This window comes from Tamandua tetradactyla, chromosome 5, assembly GCF_023851605.1.
Source record: "Tamandua tetradactyla isolate mTamTet1 chromosome 5, mTamTet1.pri, whole genome shotgun sequence".
Taxonomy (NCBI): domain Eukaryota; kingdom Metazoa; phylum Chordata; class Mammalia; order Pilosa; family Myrmecophagidae; genus Tamandua; species Tamandua tetradactyla.
In genome coordinates this window covers 191,020,816-191,046,932 of record NC_135331.1, presented here as the reverse complement: position 1 = coordinate 191,046,932, position 26,117 = coordinate 191,020,816, and the positions used below count along the sequence as shown (strand labels likewise).

Sequence of the window (26,117 nt, the reverse complement as noted above, 5' to 3'; positions counted from 1 at the left end):
TCCTACCTCACATACGACGCAGATCTCAAAGAGTCACTATTGTTCCAGGCTCTGCTCGAATTTCTCCAGAGAGTAATTGACAATAAAGAGAAAAATAAGATGACGGCCCTGAACGTGGCGATGGTGATGGCTCCCAGCCTCTTTATGTGCCGGGCTGAGGGTCTGAAGGCCAGCGAGCAGCAGGAATTTGCCATGGCAGCGGGGACGGCCAGTAGCATGCACTTACTGATTAAGTACCAAAACCTTCTGTGGACTGTGAGTATGTATATTCTGAACTCTGTGAGTGACCATATAAGTTCTTAACATAATTGTTGACAGCAACTTTAAAACGTAATTTTATAAAATGGTGGTATGGTATTGACAAAGCAATATCTTTCTTTCCTTTAATGGTTTAAAAAAAAGCACATTACATTTTGATTTCCGGCTTTATGGAATTATGCTTAAAATTGTGAGTGCAGAAAATATTAAAGATGACTTGTTCATCTGTGTGGGGAGGCTCTGTGAATTGCTATTTTAAAATAGTGACATTATGTCAAACAAACATAGCCTGTAAGAATTGCTTTTTATTTACTTCTGCCCATTTTCCTTTCTCTCAGTATTTAGATCTGTCATCTATTTAAAAGCTCATTATATCTCGGAATAAGCTCATTTACAGTTATTTTTCATAGACTCTTTATTCGAAGGGGCATATGCATTTTGCACTGTGATTGCTGAGAATGTCTTGAAAATGGTTTTCCCATTTTAGCCTTATTTTGAGCTCTAGTTTTGACAGATAATCAGCATTTGCTTCATGGTGGTAGATGAGAGGCTTAGTTGATTAAGGTCTCATCTTCCAGTGAAATTTATAATTTTTGAGAGAGACATCTTCTTAGCATTTCGAAAAATGAACTAAAGAAACTCTAAGTAAAATTATAAAATTTAATGTCTTAATCTCTTATTTAGGAACCTCCAAATATTAATTTATTGCAGTCTTTTATTTAATTCAGTTTTATATTCTCTAAAAAAAAAACAACTGATACAGGGGGACTCAGAATTAAAAAGAAATGTAGTGCGCGTTTATTAGATCTGAATTTTAAAATGCCAGTGTTGTTTCATGATTAAATTCCAGTAGCTTTTGAAATATCTCGTTTTGACTGACGTGCTTTCTGAGGGTGACTCCTGCCTGGCTCGTGCTGGGGTGCCTTCCCTGCAGCTCCCCGGTGAGGCCAGGCTCCCTCTGTCACAGAGGCTGCTTATTCAAGGAAAGGAGCTCGGTGCCCGGTTGCCTCGGCCGGCTGCCCTGGAAGCTGGACGCTGTCCTGGTTCCTCGCAGGATCAGCAGACGCTATCACGGGCGCTCTGTGCATACGGTGCAGGGATGATATGATCCATCGAATAGAGGGTTTAAAGTGGCTTAGTGGACAGTTGGCAATGCCAGAAGGACAGTTGTCTCTGCAGTTGACAGTACTGCCATGTCTTTTTTCCCTCCCTAAACTTAATTTCATTTCTTCTTAGATTCCCAAGTTTATTGTCAACCAAGTGAGGAAACAAAACACCGAAAATCAAAAAAAAGATAAAAAAGCCATGAAGAAACTGCTGAAGAAGATGGCTTATGACCGAGAAAAATATGAAAAGCAAGAGAAGAATTCAAACGATGTAAGAAAAACTTGAAGATGGGTTTTTCCGCAGATTGATTTTCCACCCCATAAAAGAATTCTGTTTTCCTGCTGTGGCTTGCTCCGCACTTCCCAGGCCCTGGGGCTTCCAGGCGCTTAACGAACAACCGGTAGCCCCAGAGCCCCCTGGGCCGGAGCCCCCTGGGTGCGTCCTTGGCTCGGGCACGTGGCCTAGGCTGGGTGACTGGGCCGGGAGTTGCTGTTGGGACGCAGGGGCCCGAGAACACCTGAACGCGTGACCCAGTAGCGCCTTCACCTGGTGAGGGTCGCAGGGGCAGGTAGCGCGCAGGTGGCCGTCGGCCACAGCCGGGAGACAGAACCCCGATGCCAGGTCTGTGCCTAGCAGAGCACCTGGGCTCCAGTGAGCATCTGTGGACCTGGAGAAGCATTTGGTGAGTTGTTTACTTCTGAAAAGAAGAAAATTGAGATGTTCCAAAAAAAAATCAGCGGTTACAAACTGCTGCAAAAAGCAGATTGAGCCATTGGACTTAGAGTATTTGTGCGAGGGCGCAGTCCTGAAGCGAGCCTGGCCAGCATTGCAACTTTTGAGGGTGAAACAAACGACAGTGCTTCTCTCTGCTGTTCCCCGTGTCTGACCCCCAGCCCCCAGCCCCCAGCCCACTGGGGTTCCCAGTGAAGTGCTGACATCTTGTGGAGTGACGTGGAAGTGCACTCACCTGCTTTGGTCTGAAATTCTGCTTTGACCTCCTTAAAGACGCAGCAATGATAAAAAAATTTTCTCCTACTTTTATGGACAGATTTTCCCCCTATAAACACTTTCTTGGCATTATTTGATTAAGTTTTAAGTACTTTTTTGAAAGTATAAAATTTAATAAAGGGGAGAGGGTAGCTACTAGTGGCACTTTGAGAAAAAACTTGAAAATCGTGCTTCTCATTGGACTCAGACATTTCTTCAAAGGGAAAAAACTGAGCATGCCAGTATGCATGCTTAATTTCATTGCCATTTTTTTTTAAGCTGGCTGAAATTAGAAATGATCTGAAAGGATGCAGGTCAGTTAAATATGTGACAGCATATCCATAGAACCATGTAACATGAAAACATATACCTATATATAATGACATGAAAAGATATTCATAATATTCTACTATGTGGGAAAAAATACAAATGCAGGTGGGTAGTATACTCCTGTATTTGTAAGGGGTTATATTAACTGTCGTTTATAGAATACTTGCCAGAGGTCAGGCATGTTGCTAAATATTTTGCCAACACTGCCCCATTCAATATTCATAGCAGTGTAACCGGAGTGTGTTGTCTCATTTTTTACAAATAAAGAAAGTAAGGATGAGCAATCTTAAGTAACTTACTTAGGCTTATCTGGATAGGAAGTGGTAGAGCTGTAACTGGAAACCGAATTAGATGACTTTAAATCCGGGTCCCAGCATTATCCTGTTTCGCCACGTGTCACAGTAAAATTCTTAGGACACATGCTGACCTACTGGGCTGGGCTTGCGGGTGGTAACCGGTAGATGTGTGTTGCGGCTGTTATAATGTCTTTAATGCACAGCTTTTAAAACTGTCCTGGGCCCAGCCAAGCCCAGCAGTGCAGGGAGAGGATGTTCTGAATGTGAGACAGAGCGACCCGCAGGGCTTGGAGGCAGATGGAATGTCTGTCCAATTGGATGAGGAAGATGGAGGAATCCAGGGTTTTACCGCTGGTGCTTTATCATCAGACGCTGCATCAAGGAAAATGCACAACGTGAAAGAAACGATGAGGGAGTCAGGAGCTGCGTTTTGGGCAGATCATCAAGCCCAGGGAGGAGGGTGTCCGCTTGGGCTCAGCGTAGGTTCTGTCATTGGAGCCGTGGAGTAGTTCATAATCCACACAGCGGTACATGCAGCAAGAAAAGAGAAGGCAAAGGCAGGTGTCTGGGGGCCCTGAAGCAGTGGGCCGTGGAAGAAGGCTGGTAAAGAGGCCGAGAAGTAATAGAAACTAGAATATGGTGGAGAGTGTAGCCTCTTGGAAACCCAAGGAGAAAAGTTTTCTGTGAAAACCAGCTTTGTCACCCCTGCCGGTTGCCACAGAGAGTTGAGTGTGGTTGATGCTGAGCCCGCTGCGTTTGCATGGGGGTCAGGTAGGACCTTCTGCAGAGGATTTTGGTGACTTTTGATGGAAAAATGTGGATCACCAAGCATTGAAAAGTGACAGAATGTGGAGGTCATGAAAATGTATCAGTGTAACATTTTTTGAAACACTTTGTATGCTAGTAATGCTAATGGTATAATTGGACGTTCTTATCATTAAGACATGCTTGACTAGGTAAATTAATAGTTTGAACCGTGCTGTAAGGGATGCTCTCCATCTACTTAAAAAGACAAACGTTTTTAATGACTACGGCATATTAATTGTTTAGTGCAAACATAGATGTTCTTAAATACTAATGAGACATCTCTGTTAATTACAGCAGGAGGAACACTTGGTAAAAAATAACAAAATTGTAGACCACTAAAAATAACTATTTCCCGATAGTTTTAATTTGTGATTGTGATGGATGCCGTAAAGACACACATAGTCCCACCCTGTGCACACCGGAACTCACGTGGCTTGGGGGTGTAGCTCCGCTCTGCCATTAACGAGTGTGGCAAGGCATTTTTTCTCTCTGGACCTCAGTTTCCCTGTAGAATGAAGAGGTAACGTCAGAGTAGTGGTGCTCAGCCAGCAGTGTCAGCCCAGGCCTCCGTAGTGTTGCTAGAATTATTTTTTTAAAGTACGTGCCTGGGCCAGGCAGGAATCCACTGAATCAGAACCTCCTAGAACAAGAGCTGGGTGTGATATCTTACGACAAATTGTGAGGGTGTTTTTAAAAGTTTTCTGTTTGGCATGTGTGGATGCATATTTCATTTTCTTATGGAATTTTTCCCCCATGAACCCATCTCCAGTACATAAACGCATTTTTCTGGTAGCATTTCATTTGGTATCCCTCCCACCCTCTGTTTTCTCTTAGCGGTTTTGAGAAAATTGTGGCTTTCCAGTCTTTTCACCCAGAATTATTCGAGGTTGCCTCCCTACCCAGGGGTGACCTTCATGTGCCTGTGGCTGGGAATTTTATTTTTTTTCAAAATTTTTTTTTAAATACCAAAAAAAAAAAAACACCAAACAAATGCAGACATTCTTATTTTTGATCATTCCGTTCTACATATATAATCAGTAATTCACAATATCATCACATAGTTGCATGTTCATCATCATGCCCATTTCTTGGAACATTTACATCTATTCAGAAGAAGAAATAAAACAAAAACAGAAAAAAAATTATACATACCATACCCCTTACCCCTCCCTTTCATTGATCACTAGCATTTCAAACTAAATCTATTTTAACATTTGTTCCCCCTATTATTTATTTTTATTCCATATGTTCTACTCGTCTGTTGATGAGGTAGATAAAAGAAGCATCAGACACAAGGTTTTCACGATCACACAGTCACATTGTGAAAGCTATATCATTACACAACCATCTTCAAGAAACATGGCTACTGGAACACAGCTCTACATTTTCAGGCAGTTCCCTCCAGCCTCTCCATTACATCTTGTATAACAAGGTGATATCTACTTAATGCGTAAGAATAACCTCCAGGATAAGCTCTTGACTCTTGTTTGGAATCTCTCAGCCATTGCTACTTTGTCTCATTTCACTCTTCCCCCTTTTGGTGGAAAAGGTTTTCTCAATCCCTTGATGCTGAGTCTCAGCTCATTCCAGGATTTCTGTCCCACGTTGCCAGGAAGATCCACACCCCTGGGAGTCCTGTCCCACGTAGACAGGGGGAGGGTGGAGAGTTTGCTTGTTGTGTTGGCTGGAGAGAGAGGCCACATCTGAGCAACAAAAGAGGCTCTCTTAGGGGTGACTCTTAGGCCAGGTTTTAAGTAGCCTTAGCCTATCCTTTGTGGGGTTAAGTTTCATATGAACAAACCCCAAGATTGGGGGCTCAGCCTATAGCTTATGTTGTCCCCACTGCTTGTGAGAATATCAAGAATTCATGTTGGGGAAGCTGGGTTTTCCCCCTTTCTCACCATTTCCCAAAGGGGACTTTGCAAATACCCTTTTATTCACTATTCAAATTACTCTGGGATTTATTGGGGCATCACTCTGAATAAAACCACAAAATCTCATGCCTTACTCAAGGTTCCATGTACTTATGGTGTTCAGTTAAACAGCTTATTGAATTTCCTAATTGTATTAGGAAATGCACTAGTCAAAATATAAATTTTGTACCAAATAAACATTTTTTGCTTGTCTCACACATAAGTTGAAAATTTTAAATATGAATTACCATCTATTTTCAACACCCTGCAATAATGACATCCCTTTGTTCTTCCTCATGCAAAACATTTTTTAAGTTTGTACATTTAGATGTGGCTGGGAATTGATGAGTTGTCCCGGCTTCGGGGTCAGTGTGGACGTAGGTTTGTTTGGTTCTTCGGCCGCTGACGCTCACCTCTCAAAGTACAGGGAGCTGTGCGTTTCGGAGAGAGGTTGGGCACAGACCCGGCTCGGGGAAGGTCTCCGAAATGGGCCCGGCTGCTCCCCACAACCGGTCTTTCGGTGGCGGGAACAGGAGATCCCTCCTGTGGAGTCAGCGGGGGGTGATCGGGGCCGCCTGAAGTGTACAGCCGGGCGGCGTGTTAGAGAATGCCTCGTGGCGCGCATTTCGCGGTTGGTTCTTGGAACACAGGGAGTACGGCGTTGAAGAGCCCCGAGTTGGCAACGGGGCCTGGCTCGCGGTGGCTGGGGGCGGGTCTCTGGCCACTCGGTTGACTGCCTCACTCTGGCTTCCCCAGCAGCTCTGACCAGCGCGTCCAGCGTCTGCTTTAGGTCCGGAAACTGTTCAGATTACGTGGAGACCTCGTATCGGAAATCAAATTGCAGTTACAAGTACAAGCTCTTGTTTCTTTTAAAGACATTCCCTGATTTTTTTCCTTTATAAGAGAGTATGAGAGTAAAAGAGAAAATGATCAGAACTTATTTCACTGTAAATCAAATGCTTATTCCCTGTGGACATTATTTCAGGCCCTTTTTACAATTCTCCAAATCAGTGAGTTAGATGCAAGTTTAAGACATTTGTATAGCAAAGGCCCAATTATGATCAGAACATAGTTTAAGGTAGTAGAGAATTTCTTATGTATCTCCACCCCCCAGTACTGTCAGTTCAGCCTAGCATGATGAATACACCATTTTAGTTTAAGATACCTTGCTAAAATGTCCTCATTTGATTTGCTAAACTATGTGTTATATTGGGCCTTCTTTAGAGAAAGCTATATTTCCAATTTGTCCTTTTTAAGATAAAAGGTTTTTCTGTCGTATTAAAGATGACGGTTTTACATTTAAATTAGACTTTTTAACAAAAGAAAAAGTGGAAGAAATTAATGCACATCTTCCAAAGGTCTGACAAGGGCTTAAATTTCTGATCTCTAGAGTGCAAACTTCTGAGCTAGGAAATGTTTATCTACCCCTTATGAAAAAATATTAAAATCCTTGTTTGTTTAGTTGAATACCAAGAAATAAAATCAGATTTAAAAAATACTTTAGTTCAATATGCAAAACATGCCAAGTCCATATGAGAGCATGTGTTCTGTTACAATGGTCTTTGTATGGTTAAGAAATTAACTGTAACATATTTTAAAGTTGTAAAATCCTTTGTGACTAAACTGAAGTCGTTTGTTAGTCAAATACTGCTTTTTTACAATAGCTGCTGTATGTACATCACATAACTTCAGTTCACAAGCATGCCAAAAAAAATAATAAGTAGGGGGTCGGTTTACAGCTGTTAGACAAGAAAGCATGAAATAGGAAGGTTACAAGGATTATACTCTGCACGGATTCAGCTATTATGATAGCTCAAGTTAAGACCGGAGGGTTTGGCCTAATGATCAAACCTATCTTTTCAGACATATCTTTTCAGAGCTTGGAAGCTCAATATAATTAGTGTACTAATAGCTTTAGTATTTGATGCAGCGTTATTTTGGAGTTTATTAGTAGTTGTCATACACCATTTAAACGGGAGCTTTGGTATCATTTATTGTTTATCGTCTTTATGTAAACAACATTTGGTTGTTTACAAACCAAACTATCCAGCAAAAACTTTCCAGAACAAATTTGAAAATTCTCCTCATTTACCATCAGGTCTGCCAGCTAAACTCCTTTCTGCTGCAAAGGCAGGGTGTGTCTGAGTGTGCCGGGTGCTGGTGCAGGCAGCCCCCAGTGGGGGGCCGCCCATGGGAATGCATCGGCTTGGGGTTAGGAAGGCAGTGAGCCGTGGGGCAGGGCCGTGCCTTCTCCCTGCCCTGGGGTGGGTGGCGCCGGCCGCGGCGAGCCTTGGGGAGCCCTGGTGGCGGCTCTGCTCCAGCACGTGGCCAGTCGCTCGCTCCTGGTCCGCACCCCTGGGTCCGCCGACCCCAGCTTCTGGCTCCTCCGGCTACCTCTGCATGTCGCCTCTTAGTAAAGCTCGGGGAACGCCGGGAAGGCCACCCTCGCCCAGTCGGGGCCCACCCACGAGGGGCTCAGGAGCCGCCCGTCGCAGAGGAGTGCACACCGGGCCGACTCGCCCGGAGGCGCTGTGACACGCGAGGGCACGTCCACAGCAGGTGGGCTGACACGAGGAGCTCCGTCTAGTGCACCACGCTGGGGTCAGCGTCAGACCCTCCGGCTTTGTGTGGGTGCGAGGCTTTTGGATGTGTTATCGCAGAAATAGACGGACTGAGAACCGGGCCTGTCCACGCGCGCACGCGGAGTCGGGGTACCAGGCCGGCCACCTCCTGTCTAACCGTGCGCGCGCTGCTGGTGGAGGACGTCCTCGCAAGGGCGGCGGGGTGCCGGCTCCCCTCTATGTGAAATGGGGTACGGGTTTCCCAGCTTGGGGAGGGCTCGGCCGCGTCAGGGCTGCCCCCTTCTCGTCCCTGCTTGGCGCCGAGGCAGCCGCGAGGAGCGTGTGGGCAGCGCTCACGCCATTCCGCCCGTGCAGCGCAGCCCGCTCCTGCGCCCCGTCGGGCAGCCCTGCTGGGCCTTCCCGGGCACGGGACACCCCGCAGAAGCCGACCCAGGCGGCCAGGCCGGTGGAGGTGCTCTCTGTGGCGGCCATCTCCCTGCCCCGCTTCGGACGAGGAAGGCCCGCGGGCTGCGGGACACGGCTGGGGTCACCTGCCCGTGCGGAGGTGGGAGGGGGCCGCCCCTGCAGGCATGGGCGCGCCGATGGGGGGCCGCGCGTTTCTCCTCGGCTCGTGGTGGGCGTTGACTGAACTGTGTTCCCGTCACCTTTCCTTCCGTCCCTCCCAGCTCTCTTCTCCCCCTGCCTTTTCTCAGCAGTACAGGGAATAACGGGGTAGATGGAAGCAGTGTGACTTGTTTAGACAGTGTGTTTCTTCCTGCAAATTCTATTGGATATAGTCACATACCATATAATCCGTCCAGAGTATACAGCCAGTACCTCACAGTGTCCCCACCTGATTGTGCAATCATCACATTCAGTTTTTTGTTAATTTAATTTATTTTGCATTATAAAACAAAAACAGCATACAAACATGGACGTTCCTAACATACAAATGTTCCATGCATGGTGGACAATCAATGGCTCACAATATCATCACACAGTAGTGTAGTCATCACCATGATCATTTTTTAGAACATTTGCATCACTCCAGAAAAAGAAATAAAAAGAAAAAAGGAAAACTTACACATACCATACCCCTAACTCCTCCCTCTCATTGCCCACTAGTATTTCCATCTATTCAGTGTATTTTAACCTTTGTTCCCCCTATGTTTTTTCTATACCCCTTACCACTCCCTTTCATTGTTCACTAGTATTTCAATTTACTCAATTTATTTTAACTTTTGTTTCCCCTGCTATTTATTTTTAGTCCATATTTTTTACTCATCTGTCAATATCATAGATAAAAGGAGCAACAGACACAAGGTTTTCATAATCATATAGTCATATTGCAGAAGCTATATCATTATACATTCATCTTCAAGAAACATGGCTACTGGAACACAGCTCTACAGTTTCAGGTACTTCCCTCTAGCCTCTCTAACACACCTTAAACTAAAAAGGGGATACCTATAAAATGCATAAGAATAACCTCCAGGGTAACCTCTCGACTCTGTTTGAAATCTCTCAGCCATTGACACTTTATTTTGTCTCATTTCTCTCTTCCCCCTTTGGCCAAGAAGGTTTTCTCAATCCCTTGATGCTGAGTCTCAGCTCATTCTAGGATTTCTGTCCTACGTTGCCAGGAAGGTCCACACCCCTGGGAGTCACGTCCCACACAGAGTGGGGGAGGGCAGTGAGTTTGCTTGTTGGCTGGCGAGAGAGGCCACATCTGAGCAACAAAAAAGGTTCTCTGGGAGTGACTCTTAGGCCTAATTTTAAGTAGGTATAGTATATCCTTTGTGGGGATAAGTTTCATATGAACAAACCCCAAGATTGGTGGGTTAGTGTATTCATTTGGTTGTCCCCACTGCTTGAGAGAATATCAGGAATTCTCCACATGGGGAACTTGGATTTTCCCCCTTTCTCCCTGTTCCCCCAAGGGGACTTTGCAAATACTACATTCAGGTTTAAACCATTTCGTTGCTCCAAAGAAAAAAATGACAGACATAAAAAAAGAAAACCCAAACACCCCAGACCCATTTCCCCCATTACTGACCCTTTGTACTGGAGTGGTGCGTCTGTCACCATTGATGAACAAATATTAAGACGCTACTATTAACGATAGTCCATCCCTTGCAGTCGGTGCTTTTCCCACACATACCAACCCGCTACTGACTCATTGTACAAGTTAGACAATATGCTCAAGGTCATTTTTTCCCATTAAGGAATTACATGCAGGAATACTTTCTTTCCTTCTTTAGTGAGGAATGTTGTTGTGTGATTCATTTAATCAGCATTAATGAGTGCTGGGACACACAGGTATGGATGTCCTATGTCAGGGTGCCCCTTCGGAGGGAGGGTCAGCTGTTGGTGAAAGGGCACAAGATTCCTCCTGACCCCGGGGCCCACGACGGCTCCATGGGGCCTGAGGAGTTAGGGCTGGGCGATGACAGTGGGTCAAGGCCATGGACAGGGTATCTCCAGAGGGCACTGGACCGTGCACAAGGCTAGGGAAGCCTGCCACGTTCTCAGGGGATTGTGAGTGGGCTTTGTTTTGTTGTTTAATCTAAACTGCCGAATGTCACGGGGAGTAGTGGCAGAGCAGTGAGAGGCTAAGGTTGAGCTGGAACCCTCTGTGGCTCTATGTTATATTTCTGGATGATCTGGGTTTTCTGATGCATTTATTGTGTGCCCTCTCTGTGTAAAAACTGCTTGTCATCTTACCTCATTTTAGGTGTCAGCATAGATTTTCCTTTTTTGATATTCTAGGATTGGGTAAAACATAATTATGGGAAGAATTTTTGTCACTATTATTCATCAAATACAGCCTCTGTGTTAAGGTCTTTGCCACCGTGACCTGGCCAGGATTTCCTAACTATTAACATCAGCAAAAAGTATAGGATACTTGCAAACACCAGCCTGCCACAGAATCCAAAATACCAATATTTGTTGCCTTTACTGAGAGGACAGGTGGGCTGGGGGTTTTACTAACACAGACTCAGTGCTTCCAAGGTTGGTATTTCAGCCCTGACTGCATTGCTAAAGTCCTCTCTGCCACGTTATCGTCCCCACCCCCTGGGAGGAATTAGAGCGGCCAGGCCAGGCCAGCAGGGATAGTGGCCAGCACAGGATAGAAGCCGGGGATTGAGTCCCAGGGACAGCCTCGTGTAATGTTGTTCCTCAGCCACGAGATTGACCCTTAGATTAATACTCCCTCCCAATAAATGGTAACAGCACCACTGGGTGAAATGCCCCATCTACTATAAGAAACAGTTCCTTTTCCACAACGTTGCAAATGAAAATGAAGTCTGTCTCAGAACCAAGGGCAAAGGTAAATTAAAGACTGTGTGCAGTTAGTTTGCATCCTCAGGAAGGGTCAGGGCTGGGAACTAGACTAAGGCACTGAGTCCCACTACGTGGCCCAGAAAGTAGAAGTCGGGAAACAAGCCCAGGGTCCAGGCTGGACAGGGGTGGGGGCTGGGCACGGGCTGGCATTTGGTATCCCACAGACACTGCGTTGAGCACTCGCGCCCAGGAGTGAAACTGGACAGGATGCTATGCCTGGGTTCCTTACCAGCAGGAGTGCAAAGGGTTTTGTCTGTCTCAGTCCAGGTTTGAAGTAAGAGCCCTTGGTGGACCATCCCTGAGTGGTCAGCTGTGGGCTGAAGATGGGGGCCGTGCCATTTCTGGGGCTGGGGTCACACCCTCTGGGGTACGCTCACAGGTGTAGCAGCTGTTTGCAGTCCCATGGGGGGAGAGAAGCCTTGGTCTTGCACGACTCTGTGCTCCCTTGTACAGCCGTCAACAATGTAGAATCTTTCCTTCCTTGTCTCCATTCTAAATCTCAGATGTTACTGAGCAGCAATTTTAAATCTTCTTTTGGGTCATCTATATTTTTATATAGCCTAATTGTAAAGCTTTGAAGGAAATCAGATTAACGACACCTTTAGTATCTCTGTGCTATAAAAAAGCAATGCAGAGACATCTAAATTGCAAAAGAAGAAGTAAAACTTGCCCTATTTGCAGATGACATGATCCTATAATTAGAATGCTGACAACCCCATGACAGCTACTAGAGCTAATAAATGGATTCAGCAGAGTGGCAGGGTACAGCATCAACACCCAAATGTCAGTAGTGTTTCTATACACTAGTAATGAATAATCTGAAGAGGAAATAAAGAAAAACCTCCATTTACTATACCAAATAAAGGAATCAAATATCTAGGAATAAATTTAACCAAGGATATAAAGGATTTCTACATGGAAAACTACAAAACTGAAAGTTTGCTGGAAGAAGTTGTTGTAGTTTGTTAATGCTGCCAGAAATACAATATACCAGAAATGGGTTGGCTCTTATAAAGGGAATTTATTAAGTTGCAAGTTTACAGTTCTAAGGCCTTAAAAAATGTCCAAACTAAGGCATCCAGAGAAAGATACCTTGATGCAAGAAAGGGCCAATGGTGTTCAGGGTTTCTCTGTCAGCTGAGAAGGCACATGGGGACGTCTGCTAGCTTTCTCTCCCAGCTTCTCCTTTCAAACGGCTTCCCTGGAAACATTTTCTTTCCACATCTTCAAAGGTCTCTGTCTATGTCAGTTCTGAAGCTTTTTTCAAATGTTTCCCTTGCTAATCTTGTCTGTATCACTTGAACAGATATTTGCACACTGATGTTATAGGGGCATTATTCACAGTTGTCAAAAGATGGAAGCAAGTTTCTATCAACCAATGTATTGATAAACAAAATGCGGTATATTCTTATGATGGGATATTATTCAGCTGTGAAAAAAATAAGGACTCCATTAAGTGACCCATTTGGAATGGAAAGAGAAATATCTCCATGGAAACCACCTAATCAAAAGGTCGCACCCACAATTGGGTGGCTCACATCTCCATAGAAACACCTTAATGAAAATATCCCACTCTGGGGTGCACAACAATTTCAAACTGGCACAGAAGTCTAAGAAGACTTAAATAAATGGAAGGACATCCCATGTTCATGGATTAGAAGACTAAATATTGTTAAAGACGTCAGTTCTACGCAAAGTGGTCTACATTCCCAGTCAGAATTCCCACAGCATGTATACAAAAGGAGCCCCAAATAGCCAAAACCATCTTGAAAGAGAAAAAAATGTACTACAAATCTACAGTAATCAAAAGACTATTGTCTTGAGGACAGACATATAGACAAATAGAATCAAATTGAGAGTTCAGAAATAAACCCTCATATTGTGGCTAATTGATATATATATATATTTTTTTATTATTTATTTAATCAAGGTGACAAAAATTTGAAAGTAAATAGAGTTTCCATGATTCTGAAAGGACATTATTTTTTTTAAAGTGAAGAGGCATTGTCTAAAACAAGGAAGGAGACGGTCAACATGCATATCAGTAAGTACATCGGTCTGATAAGACGTAGAATCTTCCTCATCTAAGTAGATTACGCAGATGGTTCAAAAACCGTTTATAGCTTCTCACTAAGAGCAAACAAATAATCCAAGAAAACGTTGTCATTTTAACAGAATGGAAACCAAATTCTTGTCTTGTGTGAAATACGTCTGCTATGAATGCTATGAAAAGTATTAAAAATCTTATAAAACTATAAAATCTTAGCTGACCTTAACCACACCCTCCAATTGATTTTTTTTCTTTTTTTAATGTGAATGCTTCATGAATTTGTGTGTTATCCTTGCACAGGGGCCTTGCTAATCTTGTCTGTATCACTCCAATTTTAGAATATGTGCTGCTGAAGTAAGCACTCCAAATAATTTTTTTTTTGCATGGGCAGGCCCCGGGAATCGAACCCGGGTCTCCAGCATGGCAGGCGAGAACTCTGCCACTGAGCCACCGTGGCCCGCTCCCCAAATTGACTTTTGACAATGGTGCAAGAACACTCAGTGGGGAAAGAATAGTCTCCTCAACAAGTGGTGCTGGGAAACTGGCTATTCGTATGCAAAAGCATTTTGTATCTTACACCAGACACAAAAAGTAACCCAAAAATAGGTCAGAGACAGCAATACCAAACTAAAATTATAAAATTCCTAGAAGAAAATATAGGGAAGTGTCATCAGTACCTTGAGTTAAGTGATGGTTTCTTAGACTTTCCACCAAAATCACAAGCAAACAACAACACAAAAATAGGTAAGTGGGACGACATCAAAATTAAAAACTTTAGTGCATCAGAGGACTTCATCATGAAAGTAGGAAGACAACCTTTAGAATATGAGAAAATATTTGGAAACCACATAGCCATCCACTGTGTTTAATATCCGAAATATATAACTCAATAACAAAAGGACTAATAACCTGATTTAAAAACGGCAAAAGACTTAAAAGACATCTTTCCAAAGAGGATAGACAAATGGCCAATAAGGACATGAAAAGATGCTCAACATCATTAGCCATTAGGGAAATGCAAATCAAAGCCTCCATGAGACGCTACTCAAAAAACAGAAAATGGTAAGTGCCGGTGAGGATGTGGAGAACTAGGAACACTCATTCATCGTTGGTGGGGATGTAAAATGGTGCAGCTGCTGTGGGAAAGTTTGACAATTCCTCAGAGCTAAGTATAGAATTACATTATGACCCAGCAGTCCCACTCTAGGTATATACCCAAAAGAGTTGAAAGTGGGGACTTGAACAGATATTTGCACACTGATGTTATAGGGGCATTATTCACAGTTGTCAAAAGATGGAAGCAAGTTTCTATCAACCAATGTATTGATAAACAAAATGCGGTATATTCTTATGGGATATTATTCAGCTGTGAAAAAAATAAAATTTTGATGCTGCAACAACATGGGTGAACCTTGAAGATATCATGTTGACTGAAATAAGCCAGACACAAAAGGATAGGATATGATCTCACTGATGTGAAGTCATTAGAATAAGCAAATTCATAAAGTCGGAAGTTAGAGTCCAGGTTAGCAGGGGCAGGGAAAGGGGAGTTAGTGCTGAATTTGTGCTTAGTTTCCGTTTGGAATGATGGTTTGGTAAAGGATGGTGGTGATGGTGGCACAACCTTGTGAATGTATTAACTGAATGGTGTGGTTAGAAGTGGTTAAAACGAGACAAGTTATACGACTTGTGTATATTCACCAGAATGAAAAATTTAAAAACCATTAAACCGTGCCACACAAGCAGTGAACCCTAATGTAAACTGTGAATGGTAGTTTGTAGCATAATCGTAATAATATTGTCTCAAAAATTATGGAAGAGGTTACACGCTAATGCAAAGGTTTAAAAGGGGAGTGCAATATATGGAAACTATTTTTGGTAAGATCTGTAAATCTACAACTGTTCTAGTAAAAAAAAACTAAAGATCATTTACATTAAAACTACTTGATATTGTGGGCAAAAAAATAATACTGTGTCTTATTCTATATATCTGCGAGGTAAAGCGACCTAGCACAGTCCCTGTAGTTGATTAGTAATTTTGGTGCATTAAACAAGGTACTGTTTTTGTATTGGTAGTGCTTAAAGCTTTATCTCCAAACATAATTTGTGCATGCTGCTTGTTTAAAGGCCTAAGATCTGTTTGACGTACAGTTATAAATAATATACTAAAGTTTACTTTAGGAGAAATATCTAGGAATTCATTAAGTCTTTAATTTTGGGTGCTTTGACTACTATTTGGTACTACAGAACCTCAAAATGTTCTTGTTTCCCCCAAATACAAATAAAAGGCACTTAACATGGGCAAAGGGCTTAGAATTGGTTAAAAATGGAAGCTCATTAACCACATGGGGAACAGAAACAATTTTGCTATATTAGGAAAATATGTTTTCCTTGACTTTTGGGAGCAAATTTTTGCATGTGAAGTTTTATGAATGTACAGGACGATTTTTTAAAAAGCATGAATTGCAATAGCCCGTGAGGTCCCTGCTTTCTGATTCAATTTCCTAAACTGCTACCTGCAGGGACACCCTCTCAAAGAGAACGCTCAGAAATCAGCACTTAATACAGCAGTGATGGTTATTGCTATCATTCTTTACCTCTTTAAAAATAATTAAGCATCACTGCACAGGCATTATAAGGTTCCCCTACTGCCGTTAAGAGGATGTTGGAGGTTTGATGTCATTTAGCAAATTGCATTATGCAGTAGTTAAGGCTTTTATGTAGTGAAGTGTAATGTGCCGTCCCCAGGCGTGCTTCCTGGTGGCGCGGCGTGCCCAGTGTCACGAGTGTGTGCTGCCAGCTTTGCTCCAGTGTCGCCATTGCTTTGCAGGCTGACGTTCCTCGGGGAGTGATCCGAGTGCAAGCTCCCCATCTTTCCAGAGTTTCCATGGCGATACAGCTCACGGAAGAACTGAAAGCCGGCGACGTTCTTACCAGGTTTCTCAGTCAAGAAAGGTAGAGACGTGACTGTCCCCCCATCACTCACTTTCTGTGTCTGTGCCTCTGTCTCCTGCCCACCCCCCGCCCCTTTCTTTCTTGAACTGTGGCATGGCATGGAGTGCTTAGAGCGTCTGTCTCTCCAGCAATGAACACGAGCAGGCTTGACAGTTGGGGTGTTGGAGCGAGCTCAGCCTGCTTGTAGTTTGTTTCCAAAGCTGAGCCTTTCGAGTGGAGTGTCTGAGGGTTCCTTCACCTCCTGCCTGTGGCCTTGGCACGGGAGGCCACTCAGTATTCCTTCCAGAATCTGCTGATTGGACATTAATTACTGTCAATAGACTGTTAGGAAATTGCTAATTAGGAGACAGTGGGATTCAAACAAATACATTAAAAATGCAGCTTTTTAAGAAATTAAAGATAATGAATAAAAAGTAACCCCAAATTTAAACAGCAAGGGTGCATGGGTGGTTCAGTGGTAGAATGCTCGCCTTTCATGCAGGAGACCTGGGTTCAATTCCTGGACCACGCAGTCCCCCCCAAAATAAAAATTAAACAGCAAAATCTAACGAAAGGTCTAAAGAATTGGGAAACAACAGCCTGTTCCTGAGCTGGACCCCAAGGCAGCAGAGCACCTGTCCCCGTTCGAGGTGACTGACCCCCCCCCCTTTTCCTGGGCTTTTCAGCGCAGTAAAGTCCTTTGAAAACCACTGGCAACTTTAGCACACTATCAGATATGCGCTTTCCGAGAGACATTGCACAGTATCTCCTCTTGAATTTTAGGGGTTCAGTCAAGTGTGTTGAGTTTTCAGTTTTTACACTTTGAATTCTTATTTTTAGCTACAGTTATATTACTTTTTTTCAAACTAAATTTATTTTAGCATTTGTTCCCCCTATTATTTATTTTTATTCCATATGTTCTACTTGTTTGTTGACAAGATAGATAAAAGGAGCATCAGACACAAGGTTTTCACAATCACACAGTCTCATTGTGACAACTATATCATTATACAATCATCCTCAAGAAACATGGCTACTGGAACACAGCTCTACATTTTCAGGCAGTTCCCTCCAGCCTCTCCATTACATCTTGGATAACAAGGTGATATCTGCATAATGTGTAAGAATAACCTCCAGGATAACCTTTCAACTCTGTTTGGAATCTCTCAGCCATTGATACTTTGTCTCATTTCACTCTTCCCCCTTTTGGTCGAGAAGGTTTTCTCAATCCCTTGATGCTGAGTCTCAGCTCATTCTAGGATTTCTGTCCCACGTTGCCAGGAAGGTCCACACCCCTGGGAGTCATGTCCCACGTAGACAGGGGGAGGGTGGAGAGTTTGCTTGTTGTGTCGGCTGGAGAGAGAGGTCACATCTGAGCAACAAAAGAGGCTCTCTTGGGGGTGACTCTTAGGCTTAAATTTTAAGTAGACTTGACCTATCCTTTGTGGGGTTAAGTTTCATCTGAACAAACCCCAAGACTGAGGGCTCAGCCTATAGCTTTGGTTCTCCCCACTGCTTGTAAGAATATCAAGAATTCAACTTGGGGAAGTTGAATTTCTCCCCATTCTCACCATTCCCCAAAGGGAACTTTGCAAATACTTTTCCAGTCACTGATCAGATCACTCTGGGATTCATTGGGGCATCACTCTGGACAAACCAACAAAATCTCATGTCCTACCTGAGATTCCAAGTACTTATGGTGTTCAATCAAACTATCTACATAAGTTATATTAGGAAATGCACTAGTCAAAATATAAATTTTGTAACAAATAAACAATTTTTGCTTTAGTCTCACACATAAGGTGACATTTTAAAATATTAATTACCATCTATTTTCAGCATCCTGCAATAATGACATTCCTTTGTTCTTCCTCATGCAAAAACATTTTTAAAATTTGTACATTTAGTCACTATTATTATACATTCTAGGCATTCCTAGATTATACCATCTCAATCTTTAACATCTATCTTTCTGATTTCATTTACGTCCCCAGCCCTCCTCCCTCTATCATTCTCACATGCAGCTTCATTCAGTGTTTTAACATAATTACATTACAATTAGGTAGTATTGTGCTGTCCACTTTTGAGTTTTTGTATCCAGTCCTGTTGTACAGTCTGTATCCCTTCAGCTCCAGTTACCCAATATCTTACCCTATTTCTATCTCCTGATGGTCTCTGTTACCAATGACATATTCCAAGTTTATTCACTAATGTCAGTTCATATCAGTGGGACCATACAGTATTTGTCCTTTAGTTTTTGGCTAGACTCACTCAGCATAATGTTCTCTAGGTCCATCCATGTTATTACATGCTTCATAAGTTTATTCTGTCTTAAAGTTGCATAATATTCCATTGTATGTATATACGCAGTTTGTTTAGCCCAGTCATATTACTTTAATTTATTTTTACAAACACCCTCCTTTCTGAATTTTAGGCTTTGTTCCCCCTTTCCATTCATTGAAATACACCAATCTTATTTCAGAAAAGTGAAAGCAGAAGCATTGGCATCCTACTTTACTGATGCTCGTTTTTGGTCTTTTGTGGAACTTTATCTCTTTGTTCTAATATTGAGGGGCTTCAATCAAGTTTTCTGCTGAAATCACCAATTTTAATACAGGCCCACAAGTATTTAGTATGTGCTTGCTGGGTTTAAGGCTCTCTGCTGGGTGTTGGAAAGAATTAAAACTACATTTTAAAGCACCTCCTCTCGGTTTATAAGTTGGAAAAGGAGAGAAGTCTTTGCAGTTAACAGATGGTGATAAAATGAAAGAGAGGCTGTTTGGAAATATCTGGGCTTCCAGGAAGCCAAGATAAACGCTCTCAACAATACTCTGAAGTAAGTACTATTATTATTTCTGTTTTGCTGATAACAACACTGAGACTTGACAAGGGGTAGGGGGTAATGCTGGGACTCCAGGCCTGCGGTTTCTGTTTCCAGAACCATCCCTTATCCATCTCATCTGCTGGCCACAGCGGCACTGCGGGGCTCGCAGCCATGGTGTGAGGCTGGGAGGAGGTGGGATTTCTTGGGATTTTAAGTCCTGGGAATAACTGGAATTTTTGAGATGTCTTTGGTCCTTAAAGGATCTCTCCCGTTCAACAAGTCAGTCCAGTTCCTCTGTACTCCCTCCCTTCACCTAGTACCAACTCTTCCCGTCTTCCCACCAGAGAGAACTCCCCTTCCTCTCCCCGAGTGTGTCCTGAAGATCTGACGTCTCATATACACAGCTCTTACAAACTGGACCCAAATAATTGGTACAGCGTTTGCTTCCAGGACCAAAGTGCTCAATTTAGCCTGCGCTTTGGTTCCTGCACTGGCTGAAAATGTACAATGCAATAGGAAGTTGCACGCAGTGCTCAAGGTGACTTTATAGAGCTATTGTGAGAGAACACCCGAGTTTTGTGATGATCGCCCTCCACGTCTGGGCATTTTCAGTTGTGCTTTTAATAAACAAGCATTTGCTACCCCCTGAAGCTGCATCTCGTCTTCCACCTCCACCCCTCTCATCCTGCTCACCCGAGGCTGGTCCCGTAAAGCCCCTTCTCAGTTAACTGGAAAATGACCAGGGCATGCTTAGCACTCTGTCTGCGCCCCGCAGGAAGGGAGACCTTCAGGACATGCTCGTAGGTTTTTCCCCTTATTCCCGACCTTCTCCCACTTGCCTTCCACCTGTGGGTGGGCACGGGAAGCCCTACTTCCCTCTGTCCTTTTCCTCCTCCACTTTCTCCACTGAAGCCAATGAACTCGCAAATGACATAAAATAAATGTACAATACATTGTGCATTCACTCCCCGGTCTTTGGTGAAGGACTCTTGCCCTTTTTCTGGTGATGGATTTGTTGATTAGCATTAAGCAAAGGTTTGCATTTACCGGAAACTCCAGTTTTGCTTTCTTTCAAGTGGAAAAGGAACATGGATTCCTTAGCATCAGTCCGAGAGCAATATCTGATAAGAACTTTTTTTATGAAATCTCCCAAAACATTCAACTTTCTCTTCATAGAACCAATGACTCTTTTTATATTTAGAGTTTATTGGCTTGAATACTATATTGTAAATAACAATAATAAAATTATTTAATTAAAAAAATAAGCACACAGCAGTTTGGAAAGAAACTGAGTTGACTCTCAGCCTCTGACTCAGCAGGTGAGGGCTGAATGGAAGGGTTCATTCACCCAGTACTAGTGTCCTGGTGTGCCGAGGGCAGCAAGGGGACAGGAAGCTGTATGATCAGACGAGTCACCCAATAGATGCTGCCGGTTAGGAAAAGCTTCTGCTATGCCAGGTTTTTTTCACAACAGCTGGGATAACAGTTGAAACTGGTTTTCTCCTTTCAGTTCCAGGTAGTGTACATTAGTGGCTCCCACACCTGTCTGTGCATGGGAATCCATGACAGGGCATTTTAAAAGCAGATTTGAGGGGCTTTATCCCAGACACAGTAAATCAGATTCTCTAGAGCTCTAAATCTGCATTTTAAGGCTTCCAAGAAAATTCTTAAACGGAATGTTTTTGGAAACCACTGAACTTTACAGATTTTTATCGTTTGAGCCTTGTGTTCTGAAAGCGTTATTTCTCGGAAGAGTTGATTTGCAATCCATCACCCTTCCTCATAAAGAGTATTTGTGTCTGCTCTGGGTGCGTGCCCCTCCCTCACTGGGTGGCCCCCCAGGCGGGCTCTAAACTGAGGCTTACTCCTTACATCCCCTAGCACTCTGTTAGGGTTGTCAGCCCAGCAAGCACATGGTAAGCACTTACTGAATAAACTCGGGGTGGAAACAAAGGTGGAAACATTTCCTCTTTGAGGTTTGCAAGGACTTTCCTGCCCCGCCCCCCACACAAGTAGGCTATCATCTTAATAATTTAATTGGCAGCTAAAATGTTGCATGTCACTTTTCTTTTTAATTTTACAAATTTAGATACTTATCTCTTCTTTTGCCTTCAAACGTAAGATGCAATTTGTTTATTTTAATTTACAGGAGTGGCATTTTATTACTTATTCGCCACATTTATCAGATGGGAAAACACAAATGTGTAGCTAATCACAGTGTGGCTAAGTTATGGATTTTCCATACAAGCCAAAATTCCCCAAACCCATTAGAGTGATTGACTTGTGAGCTCTTTGATGATGCAACTAACTAATTGGTTTGTTTTGTCCCTAATAGTGGGGCTGCTCCGACTCTCCAGAGAGGGGACATTTTTTTGTTTGAAATCGGAGGAAATATTGGTAAGCACTTTGTTTTTTCTGTGTATTCACATGCTGATTTAGCACTGCTGATGGTTATTGTTTGTATATTTGGAGAGGAAAAAAAAAAGGAATATACCAGGCTGTAGGTAGTTGCTAACTAGTACAGATCGCTTAGTGGTCTTACCTTCCATTCTGAATTCTATTTAAGCTCCTTCTGTGCAACTGCGTAAGTGTGTTCAGCCTCAGCAAAGGCAAGTTTCCCACCATAGGGATAACTTTTAGCATGCTTAATGATGCAAAGTTTTCAAAACTTCTTTTTTATGTACTAAGTCACATCTTAATAATGAAAACAGTTGAGTTTATTTAAGACCAGAGTAACACTTCTATTATAGTACAATGCTAGATCTTTTTATGAAAACAGAAATTGTTTTTGCCTCAGTTAATCTCCTACTAAATAATATATATATACATTGGTAACATAGGAAATGGAAATAGGATAATGAATTTACTTTGGCCTAGTCTTCTATTTTATTTTGCCCGTGTTAAATTATCAGCATAGTGGCTCTTACTCATCTTTTTAAAAAATTTAAAATAAATGTTCTCTATTTTCCTTTTATGATTCTCGAAAATGGTAATGTGAAATTGTTAAGAAATAAATAGAATGATGTTAAATTCAAAATAGAAAGGGAAAATATTTTAAGGTAAATTTCATTGTTTTTTTTTTACTTCAGGGACTTAAAAATGTTAACAAATAAAAGTCAAATACAAGAAGATGAAGGCTTGTACTTAAAACTTAAAGAAACCATAATGAGATTAGACCCATGAAATTGCTAGCTCTATTAGTAACTAGTATTTGAATATTAATGTATCTGATATTTCAGTTTGCTTGGAGATGATTGGGAATTAAGTGTGGTTCCCGATTTAGGTGGATTCGAAGTTGGTGCCACTCTTTATAAAGGTGAATAAGCTTTTAAGGAATCCTTTAAAAGCCCGTTTCACCAAGTATTTACAACTTCCTAATTTGAAGCCTGTTTATATAGAGAAAGGCTACTCCATGGACTTTTCAAGCGTTTTGGCCAAGTCCTGAGATGTTGTTAGGGGAGGCGGGAAAGGACGCGAAGGGCTCTGAAGTCCACGACTGCAGAGTGAGACCAGCAGGCTCACGTTTAAAACCGCATTCCCGTGACTTTCTGTACTGAGGTGACGAACTGTCTCTGTGTAGGGGAGCGCTGCCTCGATGATGACACTTACATGAAGGATTTACATCAGCTCAACCCAAATGCCGAGTGGGTGATAAAGCCCAGGCTCCTGCAGAGGACTTAACCAGCGGCAGCCCAGCCGGGGGACTTCGTCGTACTGCCAGGTCGAGGGGGCCAATGAGAGAAATGGCAGGAGCCTCTATTTTTCCACCACACCCAACTATTAAACAGTGACACGCTCCAGCCTTTAAAAAAGTGTGGGTTTGTGCTGCTGCCAGAATGACAGGTTTTGTTGGTATTGATGTTATTATTAGAAAATGTCTATCTCTGGAGTGAGAGAAAAGAGGCTTAATTGGCTTGTGGGCTATTTTCAGAAACGCCAGGAAACGTGCCCAGATGTGACATACATTTTTCTCATATGAAAATATACTCTCTTCCCTCTCGTGCTTTTCTCTTAAAATCGTTTCTACTGTGATCAGTGCTTTCTCACCATTCTGTCCTCCTCTCTGTTCCCTTCCCTCACCCAGGTGTGCCTTGAACAAAAAGGCTGTCATGATGACAACTGCAGGTATGCCCAGTTGTCACGGCAGCGTGCCTCAGAGCAGACTGAGTTCAGCAGTATTCCCGTCACTACCGAGCGTTAATATTCATCTCTTTGAATCATTTGTTCAAACAATAACGTCTTACTTTTTCCTGCTGTAGCACATGAAGTGATTTGGATTTTTTCAGCTCATCTGACATACACAGAACTGCCTCCACTATCAAGAATTTGGAACTGTCAGAAACTGCAAGTTGTTACTGACCCATGAAATATGGATATATGGAGAGTAAATAAAATATATCCAGGTTGAAGAGCTGGGTAACAAGCTGAGTACAAGCGAAAGCAGTCAGCGTACTCTGTACTCTTCAAAATGGAATTTAAAAAGTCATAGCTGGATTTACCTGTTGGCCTGTTAGCATTATAAATACACATTGCATTATAATCCAGTAATGGAGAATGTATTCTACTTAAAGAAGGATTTTTTTACTCATAGAATATCTGCCAGAACAGTTATTCTTTTGGGTCTGAATGACACAGTCAGTCACGTGAACAAGTTTTGCTTGTGTACTTATTTTAAATAATCAGAATAAATTTATTAAAATGTTGTGAAAACTACTCCTCCCAGGGATTTTAATGCATAAACCATATTGCAACAAAAATGAGCCTCCTTACATATGTAGAAGAGTGAAATGAGAGCGAAATATTAAATGTTTTACAAGATCAGAGTGTAGTAAATAAAAGGTGATGTAGATGAATACTGCACAAACTGTGTATGACACTTTTAGTAGTACTTTAGGAAAAATTACACATTCTCAGAAGCTCTTGATGTCACTCTAATTAGGAGGGAAAATGCTGTTAACGAGAACAGTCGTAAATTTTATCGTATAATTGCAAGAGCAGCCTGTGGACAGGATCACTTAAATAACTTTGTGGTGATTAGTGCCATTGCTTTTTTATTTCAAAAGAAATTTTATAATTAAATGCATTTTTCTAAATTATCTTCTCTTGGAATTATTACTTTTTATCCTATGTGTTCACGAGTCAACTAATCCTGTTGTTATGGTTACAAAGTGTTTCTACTGTTTCATTGCTTCTGTGTAATTTTGAAAGTGGGAAAATATCTTGGAAATATAAGTTTGTTTCCCTAATTTTTGGGGGGAGGGGGTGCACTTTTCAAAACACATTGGTTACTCTGTTTCTGGTTTTGACGATGTGTTTCCCAACAGCATTTCCCAACAGCAAAATGATATTCAACAGTTGGACTTAATTGAAAAGAATTAACAATATGAAAGATCAAAATGAAGTGCTTAAAACATTTTTAGAGGTCAGAACTTCAAAACAGGAGGGAACTGCCTTGAACAACCTGGACACAATAATTGGTTTCCTAAAGTGTGTGCCAACTAATTTTCACTGTGTTCACCACCCTCCTGGGGCAGGGAGGACGCATCGGAGGTTTATAATGAAAAACTGCCAGATCTTGTTAAGTAAAAATACAGAGGCGACTGTCTTTTGAGTCTGTGTTAGGACTCAGGCCAAAGAGAGTCATTGCCATCATACAATATCTCACTTAAAAACTCTAGAAAGATGTCTTTACTTCTAAAGAGGAGAAACTTGACAGTGTATGTATAACCTTAAATCAACAACAACAGCATTTTCTCTGAGGCTGTAACTTTGAATCTCATATTGGACTTTCGGGTGAGTGGTCTTCATGGTAGAAGACGGATCTGGCTGTCCCTGTTTTGGGGATGCTCCTCTTTTCTGAGAAAGGTCATTGTAATTCCGCACAGTTGCCTGTATTGCTGTTGTCGAATTCAGTGTAAACTCCTTGCCAGCAGTCTTTGGGAAAAGTTGTTTATTTTACTGACTTCAGGGATTTTTCATTGCTGTCTTTCCTATGTTTCACTCCATGGAATCCGTTTCTACCTCATTGTCCTGTTTTCTCACCTACTTATCAGCAGGTGGCAGCATTGGTCAGGGATTTGTTTGCATCTAAACAAGGGGAAGTTCTGAACGTGCACCTGAGTTCATAGGTAAGTTCCACACACGCAGTGTCCAGGTGTCCGAGGCAATGCGGTAGGGTGACACGAATCTCTCCTCTTCGTCTCTGATGCTGAGGCTGTAATTCACTTTTAACTTCAGTGATTGTTATGTTCAGTCTATTAGTCCACTTTTATCCTTAGCCCATTGAGTGGGAAGGGAGGGAGTAAAGGAGGTTTTTTAGAGTGAAAATGAGGTGTTATGGCAATGTCTTTTGTAAGCAAAAGGATTATGACAAGAGACAAGACAGTGAACCAAGAAATTAGACATGTCTCGTAGATAGAGGGACAAAATATCCCTCTGTCCTTATTTTAGTGTATACATGTTCCTTTCTCCATTCAGCAAATATTTTTGGACACCTATGAATGTGCAAACATGTTCTGCCCTTGGGATCCATCAGTAAACAACAGCAAAAAATCCCTCTTGCATAAAATTTACCTTCTCGTGGAGGTGGAGAGTTGACGAATCAGATACAATGCATTGAGAATAAATAAAATCCCAGTGTGCTGTGAGGTGCAAGTGGCATTGGGGACGGAAAGCAGGCCTGGGCTCAAGGGGCCCCACGGTGGT

General features: G+C 42.4%; 1 protein-coding gene and 1 non-coding gene across 9 annotated transcripts in view; one reads left to right on the top strand and one right to left on the bottom strand.

Annotated features, from left to right (window-relative positions):
• ARHGAP18 (Rho GTPase activating protein 18) overlaps positions 1-24,505 on the top strand; it is a 123,496-nt gene extending 98,991 nt beyond the window's left edge. For 6 of the 8 annotated variants that reach the window (XM_077162872.1, XM_077162877.1, XM_077162878.1 and 3 more), the window contains 5 exons: positions 49-255; positions 1,495-1,635; positions 16,485-16,609; positions 21,748-21,809; positions 22,993-24,505. In XM_077162872.1, coding sequence (XP_077018987.1) covers positions 49-255; positions 1,495-1,635; positions 16,485-16,609; positions 21,748-21,809; positions 22,993-23,093 — 636 coding nt within the window. In that variant the 3' untranslated portion in view covers positions 23,094-24,505. The other 2 variants (XM_077162873.1, XM_077162874.1) reach the window with 2 other exon arrangements.
• Positions 13,910-14,016, bottom strand: LOC143685376 (U6 spliceosomal RNA). The gene has a single exon (XR_013176618.1). It is a non-coding gene; the product is annotated as a U6 spliceosomal RNA (small nuclear RNA).
• Positions 24,506-26,117: the final 1,612 nt, after the last annotated feature.